Source organism: Chaetura pelagica, unplaced genomic scaffold, assembly GCF_000747805.2.
Source record: "Chaetura pelagica isolate M959 unplaced genomic scaffold, ChaPel_1.0 scaffold55, whole genome shotgun sequence".
NCBI classification, from domain to species: domain Eukaryota; kingdom Metazoa; phylum Chordata; class Aves; order Apodiformes; family Apodidae; genus Chaetura; species Chaetura pelagica.
In genome coordinates this window covers 2,680,219-2,691,450 of record NW_009953571.1, presented here as the reverse complement: position 1 = coordinate 2,691,450, position 11,232 = coordinate 2,680,219, and the positions used below count along the sequence as shown (strand labels likewise).

Below are 11,232 nucleotides of genomic sequence, written 5' to 3'. Positions count from 1 at the left end.
TGACGGGGCCTGACGGTGCCTGTGCCCGCAGCTGGTGGCGGAGGAGAACGTGCGCGCCGTGGTCACCATGAACGAGGAGTACGAGACCCGCTTCCTCTGCTGCTCTGCCCAGGTGAGGCGGGCGCTCCCGGGAGGGGTCTCTGCCTGTCCCGCCGCAGGTGAGGCCCGAACCGCCCCTGCCGTGATCCTGGCGGCGACCGCCGAGCCCTCTGAAAGGGAAGAAGTGGCTTTTTTCTTCGTAACTTGGCTTCTAAAACTGTGCGACAGACCAGGAGCACGTGAGGGTGCAAATCAAGGGCTGGAGGTTCAGTGGGGGAGAAGGAAGGGGAGCACTAACCTCCCGTACCCCGCTGTGCAGGTACAAGGATACAAACCCAGAAAGTTAGCTGATCACATCTGCTCTCTCCCTTTCAGGAATGGGAGGCAATGGGCGTGGAGCAGCTGCGTCTCAGCACTGTGGATCTAACCGGAGTGCCTGCCTTGGAAAACCTCCACAAGGGAGTTGAATTCATCCTGAAACATCGAGCCTCCGGTAACAGTGTCTATGTGCACTGCAAGGCAGGGCGTTCCCGCAGTGCCACCATGGTGGCAGCATATTTAATTCAAGTAAGAAAGATTCTATGCTAAATGGGGTTTATTTTCATACAGTGTGGACGAATGCACCCAACCTTTACAGCTTGCTTTTTCTCAAGAAGCCTGAGCATGTACAGGGGCATTAATATTACATGATTTCACAGAGTTTGGATTGGAGACACATTTGAAGTGAGCTAGAGAGCTAGGCCCTAAACTTATATAGCTGTTTTGTACAATGTGGCTCAAATGCAAGGTAAATACACTAGTGAAACTTAATGTTTCCTGAACTACCATCTAAGCTCTCTGATAATCTAGTTCATCTTTGATCCCCGATCTTTCTCTGCGACAAGGTGACCTGTTTATGGGATGAGGGAAGGGCTGTGGATGTTCTCTACCTTGACTTTAGCAAGGCCTTTGACAAGGCTTCCCACAGCATTCTCCTGGAGAAGCTGGCTGCTCGTGGCTGGGATGTGCACACACTTTGCTGCATCATAAACTGGTTGGACGGCCAGGTCCAAAGAGCTGGGATCAGTGGAGTTAAATCCAGTTGGGGCCGGTCAGCAGTGGTGTTCCCCAGGGCTCTGTGCTGGGGCTGCTCCTGGTTAACATCTTCATTGATGACCTGGATGAGGGGATCGAGTGCACCCTCAGTAAGTCTGCAGGTGACACTAAGCTGGGTGGGGGTGTCGATCTGCCTGAGGGCAGGGAGGCTCTGCAGAGGGATCTAGAGAGGCTTGACCGATGGGCCAAGGCCAATGGAACCAGTTTCAATAAGGACACATGTTGGGTCCTGCACTTGGGCCACAACAACCCCAGCAGTGCCACAGGCTTTGGGGGGGAGTGGCTGGAGAGCTGCCCAGCTGAGAGGGACCTGGGGGTGCTGATTGACAGCTGGATGAACATGAGCCAGCTGTGTGCCCAGGGGGCCAAGAGGGCCAACACCATCCTGGCCTGCATCAGGAAAAGTGTGACCAGCAGGACCAGGGAGGTGATCCTGCCCCTCTGCTCGGAATTGGTGCAGCTGCACCTCAAGCACTGTGTGCAGGTTTGGGCACCCCAGTGTAAGAAGGACATTGAGGTGCTGGAGAGGGAGCAGAGAAGGGCAACCAGGCTGCTGAGGGGTCTGGAGAACTGGCCTTATGAGGAGAGGCTGAGGGAGCTGGGGCTGTTCAGTGTAGAGAAGAGGAGGCTGAGGGGAGACCTCATTGCTCTACAACTACCTGAGAGGAGCTTGTGTTGAGGCGTGTGTTGGCCTCTTCTCCCTGGTGACCAGCGATAGGACAAGAGGAAATGGGGTCAAGTTGTGCCATGGGAGGTTTGTATTGAATATTAGGAAAAAATTCTTCACAGAAAGAGTGGTGAGGCAATGGAACAGGCTGCCTAGGGAGGTGGTGGAGGCACTGTCCCTGGAGGTGTTAAAAAAAATAGGTAGACGTGGTGTTTTGGGAGATGGTTTAGTGGTTAGGGGGTTGTAGGGTGGACAGTTGTACTTGATGATCTTGAAGGTCTTTTCCAACCTTGATGATTTTTTGATTCTGTGATTTGCACACCTTGTTCATCTGTGCTTGTGATACTGTCAAAATAATGCTTCCTGGCAAGGAGGGAGTGGTGAAGCTGCCATTTTAAGTAGTCTTTTCATTAATTTTACAGCCTGTCTCTCCCAGCTTGGTTATTAGCACAGGCACTTGCAAAGATGTTCTGATCTTACAAGAATGACAAACTGTTGTTGCAACAAAGCTTTGAAACACCCGGTCTGATACTAAGTATCTGTTGGTGGTTCTGGCAGATGAGCCAGACTTCAGAAAGCTCACTAATATAGTCAGTTCTCAAGAGGTTTTGAGTGATTCTGTCCTTCTTCTTCTTTCTATGAAGGAACAGATTGAGAAGGGAATAACAAATTGTTCGTGAGGGTAGGTTCACTGAACAGATGAACATCCATTTTTGTTGCTCAGATTTTCTCCTTGGTTAACTGAAATGGCTTTCTAAGCTTTTCAATAAATACAGTTCAGGATCAAAAGAAGTGATTTTTGTTTTCTGAGTTCCTCCACAGACCCAACTGGGTAAGCCAGCACTAAGAACAACATCCCACCTGTGGATTCTTCTGTTGGTGTTATTAAATGGAAAATTTTCCTTCAGTGATAAGGGAACATTTTCTCACCAAGTGCTGAAGTGCAATGGGAGTACTAGGAAAGTTTAAAAAAAAAAAAAGCAAGCTGCACATTTGCTCTGGTCTGGTGGGACATGGGCAGGAAGCTATTTGCAACAAGATGGAAATACGAGTGAGACAGAAAATTGAGGTCCCAGGCAGCAACCATCCCTCTTTAACTGAGGAACTCATTTCATGAACTTTAATTGACATTCAAGCCCCTCTAAGAGGAACATGTAAAGGGAACGAGCAAAGCAACAAGTTTTCTAACAATTCTTATGGTGCCTGTAGCTGCCAGGAATACCCCATTAACTGTTACAGGGATGGAACAGATTTTCACTTGCAGGGTTTCTGCCCTTTCAGCTGCATCACTGGAGCCCTCAGGAAGCAATAGAGGCTATTGCCAAGATCCGTCCCCACATCCTCATTCGGCACAAGCAAGTCCAGGTCCTGGAGACATTTCACAGGAACATGATCACTGGGACAACTGCATAGTGTCAGTAAGAATTATGAAAATCTTGTCTCGGCTGCTTTAAAAAAAAAATTACTTTTTAATGATCTACGGAAAGTTTAAGCACTGTACTTCCTGACCATAAATAAAGAAGTTTTTACATAAATTTTGATAAAGGTGAGGTTGGGCTGTTTCATTAAAGCTTTCTTTCCTTATGGTGAATATCTCAGTTCTCTTAGACCCCCACAGTTCTTCTCTCCCACACACAATATCAGTGGTGAGCCACATTCCAATCCATGGGAAGTTCTATAATATTTGCAGCAAAGGAAAAAAACCCCTTTGTCTCATCGGAGACTTTATTCAGATTGTTACCCAAATGGTTACAGTGCCAACAGAGAGATGTAGGAGGACATGATCTTAATTCTGTCTTTCACCAACACTATGTTATCATTACAGGTGGAGATTCCCTATACAGTAAAGGAAGCCAATGCTTATAAAAAGGATCTCCTTTATGCTAGAGCAGTAAGCAAGTTTCCAGTTTCTTACCACTCCTCTAGGAGAAGTGCTGAATAATGCAACCTACTGAAGGTCTTTGGGTCAGCTCTGGAATCTGTCTGCTGTAAATACTTCTGCCAGTCCCTCCTTCTGCATTAGGGACGCCGGAATGTTTAAATGGGGACATCCCTGATGGACGAAGTACACATCTAACTCTGTGGTAGCAACACAGTCTCCCAGGTAGTTAAAACTAGCAGTCTGGGCCAAGGAGGACATTGTCCGTGTATTAAAGGATTTGTTACTGGCAGATTGGTTCCCAGATAAAAAAGCCATTTGCTGCAGTTTGGGTCTCAAACACAAGCAGCTTACCATCAAGGGATCAAAGTAATAGCATTTAGTCGATCTGAAATCTAAGATGCAGCAGTTCAACTTTAATAGCACTATGTCAAAGAATAGGCCGACAGCCAGAAAGTCTGTACTTCCTCTGCACAGGTACAGAGGATGGGATCTTCATTGGATGTTGTGAGCTCGTGGCAATTGGGACTGGTGCCGAGGGTGGTGGGTGCCTCTGAGCTACACAGCAGAACACCATTCCTGCCCTTCCTATCACTGACCCTATTTTTCCCACTTAGGCCAGGACAAACTGCAGGTTAGTAAGCAGCACTTTGATGCCACTTGTGACTGTTACAACAGAGGTGGCTGGGTTAAGTTTAAAAGTATTTGCATCACCCTTTTTATAGCGGTCACGAAAGACGTAGATGCTGCCATTGCAGCTGGCAATTTTCCAGAGGGATGGTACTGAGCTCCAGGCATCTGGCAGGCATAGCCGGGTGAAGCTATCCAGTAGGGGATTGTAACACAGCAGGGAATCCCCCTCGGCCACAATGAACACCACATCCTTGTGTACAGCAGCATGCATGCGCCCTGCGAAAGGCAGCACGTATGGCTTCACGTGGCACTTCTCTGTGTTGGTGTCATAGCACTGAATTAGCCGAGAGGGCTTGGTGAAGAAGTCCAAGTCATTTTCTTCCCCACCCAACAGGTAAATGACACCGTTAAGGTTTACACCTGCAGCTCCAGAGACTGCCACTTCCAACTGGCTTGTCTCTGTCCAGACATTGTCTCGTACTCTGTAATATATCACAGCATTAGAGAGAGTGTCCTGTAGAGTTTTCCCCCCCAGTGAATATATTGCATCCTTGCTGGGCACGGAGACAAGGGTGTGCTGGAGCCGGTCACGGGGCAGCGGGGCACACCATTCCCAGTCTATAGTCGCGTTGTTGCATTTCCACATGCGCCGTGGAATGGAACCACCAACGACATACAGGTCACTACCATGCTTGCAGGCTGCGGTGATCTGGTGACACAGGCTGTTCTGGCCACTCACACTTATGGAGTCATCATCAGCACAATGCAGAGAGACAGCAAGTGAATGGGTACGAGACGACTCCTTTCCAATCAGGTAGATGTGAACATTTTCTCCAATCACCTGAGAGAAAGGAGGAGTGTGTCAGCCAGCATAATTGGACTGGATTACACAAACACCTAAGACTAAATTTTTCTGCTCAGGAATTTTTCTGCTTCACAAGTCCTGCCACACCCTGCAGTGTTCAGGATTCAGAGCCTCAAAGCCTTTACAAGATACCAGTAATCTCTGACATAGCAAAACAGCAACAGACTTCACTGGAACCCAAGTGTCTGTGGTTTAGGTAAGGACTGGTTACACCACTGGAGTAGAGTTGTTATAAGGGCAATGCTAAACTCTGATTTCTGTATGGTCCCTTTGATAACTGAACATCTGTGAAATAAGTTATTTGTGGCCCTGCTCCAATCACTAGTGAAAGCAGCCTCAGGTTCAATTAAAAAAAGTTCAGTGGAGTTGCTATTTATGAGATTGAAAGTATTCCTCACATAAGCACCATGAATTTCAATGGCACTTGTGCTTTGTGACTTTCAAGTCACACCTGTGAGCTGAATACCCTCCCTTGGGATGTGTGAAACCAGCAAGCTCTACACCAACCCCGGAACACAAGGTCTTTTTATACCTTCAGACTTGATCGCAGCGTCTCTGAAAAGCCCGCGCGTTCCTCCTTGTTGAAGTTAATCCAGGTTTCTATGGCAACTGTTGGATTCTGAGAACATGGAACACCATCTGTGGTTTGGGGACAGAAAAGCCTTTATGATATCTAGACAAAGGTGTATGTGCTTAGGAACATCCTTTTCCTGCAACTCACTCCCCCCACTCCCACCACAAACCCTACTTTTTAGAGAGTTAAGAGATACAGACGTTTATAGATTTTGGCAGGCATGATGAGCACTGCCAGACAGATATCTACATGAAATCAGTTTGGAAAATATCTGAAGACAGAGCTGCCAAATCTTAAGCAATTTGGATGAATTTCAACAAAGGAACCTATGTCCAAGAGAAAGAGGGCAAGAGAACATACATGCTTTGTGATAACAAAAAATACTCTCTCATTTAGGCATTGTGGCAAAAAGATTCTCTTATTTGAGACTCTCAGCATCTGCCTTTCTTTCTGGCTGGTCCTGTAAACCTATCTAGCAAAAGTCATCTGCAGAAATTTTATTTCTCTGAGCACTGTCAGACAGCTGACCCTCGACTGCACATCTGGTGTTGCTGCTATCCTCTTTAACATTTGGAAATCCCCAATGAGCTACTACAGCCTTTCTTAGCAGTATGACAGCAGGGAACATGCCACAGACTGCATCAGATTTCAACTTTGGTTCCAGACATAATTGGAAGTTTTGGTTATGCCAGAAAGTATTGCATCATCATCATCAGTACATTACCTAGAATATTTTAGGCATTTACTTCCAGTTTGAAAGCCAGCCTGCTGCTGTAACACCAGCAATTATGCCTGTATTCACTGAGAAGCTTCCCTATGAAGGCTCTCTGATTTTGCAGTCTCCTCTCATGACAAACCCTAAATTTAATGATGCTGAAGGTATCAAATTCCTACACTTTTCTCTCCACTGGCAGGGAAAAGCATGGAACAAAAGAAGGTATTTCAACTCTGTTTAGTAGTAAAAGAGATTTACTTCAGCTGTTCATCAGATGTAGTGGCTGAATGGAAAAACTTTGATTTTTAAATGTGTCTTAGAGTGCAACAAAAGGTAATCCTAATAAATTACTATCTTCATGAAGTTTTTTTAAATCCTTGCCACTAATAGCTTCCTCTGCTTGACTGTCCATTCAGTAAATAAAGATGCAGGAACTGTAAACCAATAAGATTTCCCCTACCAGCAACGGAAACCTATCTGGGATTTTAATCCATTTCACAAGCTAAGTTTCAGCATAAATATTGAGTAATGTGATTCTATATATGGAAATAGATGATGCATGGGAAAATGTTTTCTTGAGCAATTGTTTTAATTTAGAACCACAAGCAGTAAAGGCCACAGTCCTAAAAATAGTGTTATTACATGGAATTCCTGCTAGGAATTTAAGAGTGATTGACCTCTATCGCTTCATTTTATAATTTTAGGGATTTATTTATTTTAGTGAAGATACAACTTAGTTTAAAAACTTTAGCTAGAGAGAGTTATCAAAAAGACTCTTATCATAGTTTTTTTGAGCTATCAGTACATCTCAATAGGTTTTTAACTGAATTTCTTTATATGCAACAGAAGACAATGCAGTATCTGTAAAAATGCTCGTATACATAGCATAAACTTTAAAGGCTATTTTAAGCCTTACAGATTTACCAGTATTCCAAAGAAGCCAGTCATGGTAGGTTCATTGCTGTAACAGGATATATAACAGATGACACACAAAGCATAATAGCTATTTACTCATTTACAAAATGATTTAATTTAAGGCAGAAGGAGCAATTTCTCTGCTTCCAGGTCCAGAACATTTGAATGTATGAGCTGCTTCTACATTCTTGCTTCCTCTAGCAATGACATATAAATGCATGAAAATGGATTTGTGACTGCAGCATCCTGGAGTGGTTTTCAGATACTGGCTGTACCTACTAGGGTAGCAGAGAATTTTTCAGGAATTGTTGGCAGTTGGGACTCAGTTGTTGATGTGTTGACACATCCTTCACAGCCCTGAGTCACTACCTCCATTACTGTGGAATGCTATAACCTTTACAAGAAGGGTAATTACTGTATTACCTAAGATGTTATAATGCCTCTATTTCAGTCAGCCAAGTGCCTAGCCTAGATAAACCTAACAATTATATACAATTGTTAATAATACTAACATAGTCTAAAAATACTGTTTGTGCTCAAGCCTTCTTACAAATATTTGGTTATTGTGTTACTATGTTAAATGATGACAAACTGAAGGGGAAAAAAGTGACTTTCTTAAGATGTTAATTTCTGCTAAGGCTTCCCTTTGTTTTACTTTTAATACAAACAAAAATACAACAAGTTGTTGAAAGTTAGTAAGTTATGTTTAAAAACCCCTAATGCTTCCGACCTGTTGACTCAGGAACTGCTGAGAGTTACCAGCATCTTCTATGTCCCTTTTCTATACCTTAGGTGCTTTATGTCCAGTTCATAGGGTTTGGTTTTTTTTCAATTAAGTTATCCAGAACATTTTGCTTTGCTTAACTAAGCCTCTGAACAGACAGTGATTACGAAAGCTTGGATCTTTCCACCTATTTTGCTCAATCCCTGATACACTCTCTGAAAAGTCTCTCCTTCTACATCCACATCCTGGCTAGTCTCAGGAACTCCTTACCTGTAAGGATGTCTGTCAGTAGGCGAAGAGGCAGGTGCAGGAACTCCTCCGTGTCTTGCAGTTGAGACAAATGTGACTTTGCACAGTGCTTGGCAGCTGTGTAGAGCTCCATGTCACTGTGTTGATCTGCCAACCACATGACCTGCAGACAGTTCCTAACCTGCACTGTACGGGCCAGGAAACGAGAGCACTCTTCAAAAAGGGCAGTGAGCTGGTACATGTCTGCCACTTCATAGGTTTCCTGCAACTCCTCTGCCCTCAGCTTTACAGTCCCATGGTAAATATAGTCCACAAGGAGCTGAAAAACACTCTCGCTAACATCCTGCAGCTCAATCACCCGGTTGTGGGCCTCCTTTAGGTTGGAAGTGAACATGGAACGAAAGAAGCAGCTCTGAGCTGAGAGGACCAAACGGTGCAGCTGGAATTCTTTGCCCTCCACTGATATTGTAACATCAGCAAAGAGCTCATCCTCCAAGCACAATTTCATAATACCCTGGGCCACACGGCCTGAGTGGGAGCGGTCAGTGAAGGTGTAGTTCACAAAGTAGTTCTCTTCTGCGGAGGAGCCTCCGGTCTCTTCTGATGAGTCCATGGTGCTGCACAGATCAGACCTCCAGCAATCTGTAAAATCACAATAATGATATGGCTTTCTCTCTCCAACTAACAAGATGATGCAGTATTTGAGGATACAGGGAAAAATCAGACATATTGGTAAGAGGCCAGCATATTTTAGACTGAATATAAATAGCGCTGCCAGAAACTTCTGCTTGAGCATCAGAATCTCAAACAACAAATGAGAAGCTGGCATAATTAAAATTACAATATATACCCAACTTCCAGCACAGTGAGCATTACATCCCAGCAGGACTGGGAGACGTGCATATCTTTTCACCACTCATTTCACTGACACAAAGAAATGCAGCAGCAGTTATTCAAGTGGAAAGTCCAGCAACCGCCCTAGGAAACTCTTGAAGCCAAAAGAATGTGGCAGCACCAGAGCTGGGCTAGATGGAAAAAGGATTACAGTACCACACTAACAAGGAGCACAGACAGCACAGTTCATATAATCAGGAGGAAATAATTACCATCTAAAATCAAGATGATGAGTCTGTGCAGTGGTATCAAGTAAGGTGAGCTTGTTTTCACCAAAAAGATGCATGATAAGTCTGCCAGACATAACCACCAGTCCTCCAAGCTAACCAAATGAGGTAACTGATGGTTACACTCCAGGTTGTTAATGCGCCAGACACCTTCAGCATGCAAAATAACCTGTTAGATGTTGTTAGCCACTAAATTCCAAGCGCTAAGGAGAACTCAATTTAAAAGATAACACCTCTTAGGAGGTACCTGACATTGTTTGCAGAGGTCCACGCAGCTAGTGGCTTGAAAATGCTTCTGAAGCAGAGAAGGACTGCTGTAGAAAAGAGCTCTTTTTAGACATGGCTCTTGACAGCATTAGAAGCAAAGAGATGCCTGTCTACATTAACTTTAAACTTATTTTTACACCTCAACTATCAGCCATGGTGACTGTTATAATAAATTTCTTCAATTAATGCTGAAGATGATTTCCAGTACAATGTGTCCCAAAGACAGGATTTTTCTCCAGGAGATTTACACTTTTTCTCACATGATTTATTTTTTCAAACATGCATTTTCTTACAGTAGCTGATTTACACTTTTTCTCACATGATTTATTTTTCAAACATGCATTTTCTTACAGTAGCTGTTTGATACAGGAGGGCTCCTGTGCAAGTTCTGTTTACAAGAAGTTTTGTCTGCTCTGCTAATTGGCTGGACAAGTCTGTCCCATCCCTTGTTATGGCCTTCCTTAATTCTACCTTTGGTGTGATTTTACAATCGTTCTGTCTGAAAAGTCACTATACATTAGTCTCCAAGAAACTGACAATTAGCACAGAACACATCAGTACTACTTTTCCAGCCTTACCAAGTAAAAGCCTAATCCTGCAAACTGGTTCCCACTTCAGTTAAAGCTCTTGATCCTGACAGTCAAGGTGCTCAGAAGCTGCAGCCCAGAATGCAGAAGCAACCATGCAGAACACCAGGAGAGTTGGGGCTGTTCAGCCTGGAGAAGAGAAGGCTCCGGGGAGACCTTATAGCAGCCTTCCAGTACTTGAAGGGGCTACAGGAAAGCTGGAGAGAGACTTTTTTACAAGGGCTTGTAGTGGTAGGATGTGGGGTAATAGTTTTAAATTCAAAGAGGATAGATTTAGATTAGATCCTAGGAAAAAAAATATTTTCTGTGAGAGTGGTGAGACACTGGCACAGGCTGCCCAGAGAAGCTGTGGATGCCTCACTTCTTGGACTGTTCAAGGGCAGGTTGGATGGGGCTTTGAGCAACCTGGTCTACTGGGAGGCATCCCTGCCCATGCAGGGGGGTTGGAACTGGATGATCTCTAAGGTGCCTTCCAACCCCCAACCCAAACCACTCTGATTCTATGACACGGATGGCTGAACTTCTCTGCCCTCTTGGCACAGCAGAACCAGCTGTCCCCACTACCCTGCACAATTTCAACAGGACTGGTACCAAGCCACAAAGTAAATGCCACCAGCAAGTCAGGCTGACACAAATCTCCCCTCCTTCCTTCTAAACACAAAGTTCCCCTTTGCATCTCTAGCAGCTCCACTGTAAGTAACAGAGGTGCACAAACTGTAAAGCGTCCCATAAAGCAACACCTTACACTCCAAGCTTTGCACTGCCGAAGCGAAGACCTGCCGAACGCCAGCTCACCGGTCACCAACACCTGGCACACCTACTCCCTCGCTCCGGAGAGGGTGGAAGATGCCACGACAGCGCCGGGGAGCAGGGAACCCGCGCACACAAGGAACGCCAACCCC

At 44.9% G+C, this 11,232-nt stretch overlaps 3 protein-coding genes across 3 annotated transcripts in view; 2 read left to right on the top strand and 1 right to left on the bottom strand.

The window, feature by feature from the left end:
* PTPMT1 (protein tyrosine phosphatase, mitochondrial 1) overlaps positions 1-3,214 on the top strand; it is an 8,756-nt gene extending 5,542 nt beyond the window's left edge. Inside the window, exons 3-5 of the mRNA XM_009999589.1 lie at positions 32-112; positions 415-606; positions 3,083-3,214. Of these exons, the coding sequence (XP_009997891.1) occupies positions 32-112; positions 415-606; positions 3,083-3,214 (405 nt within the window). The remainder of the gene's footprint in view (positions 1-31; positions 113-414; positions 607-3,082) is intronic.
* A 294-nt stretch (positions 3,215-3,508) lies between these two features.
* On the bottom strand, positions 3,509-9,083 carry KBTBD4 (kelch repeat and BTB (POZ) domain containing 4). Its single transcript, XM_009999513.1, has 3 exons — positions 8,377-9,083; positions 5,711-5,817; positions 3,509-5,154 (listed from the first exon to the last, which is right to left on the bottom strand). The coding sequence occupies exons 1-3, from the start codon at positions 8,966-8,968 to the stop codon at positions 4,294-4,296; spliced, it is 1,560 nt and encodes a 519-aa protein (XP_009997815.1). The 5' UTR covers positions 8,969-9,083; the 3' UTR covers positions 3,509-4,293.
* Positions 9,045-11,232, top strand: part of NDUFS3 (NADH dehydrogenase (ubiquinone) Fe-S protein 3, 30kDa (NADH-coenzyme Q reductase)) — a 9,269-nt gene continuing 7,081 nt past the window's right edge. Inside the window, exon 1 of the mRNA XM_009999588.1 lies at positions 9,045-9,087. Coding sequence (XP_009997890.1) covers positions 9,045-9,087 — 43 coding nt within the window. The remainder of the gene's footprint in view (positions 9,088-11,232) is intronic.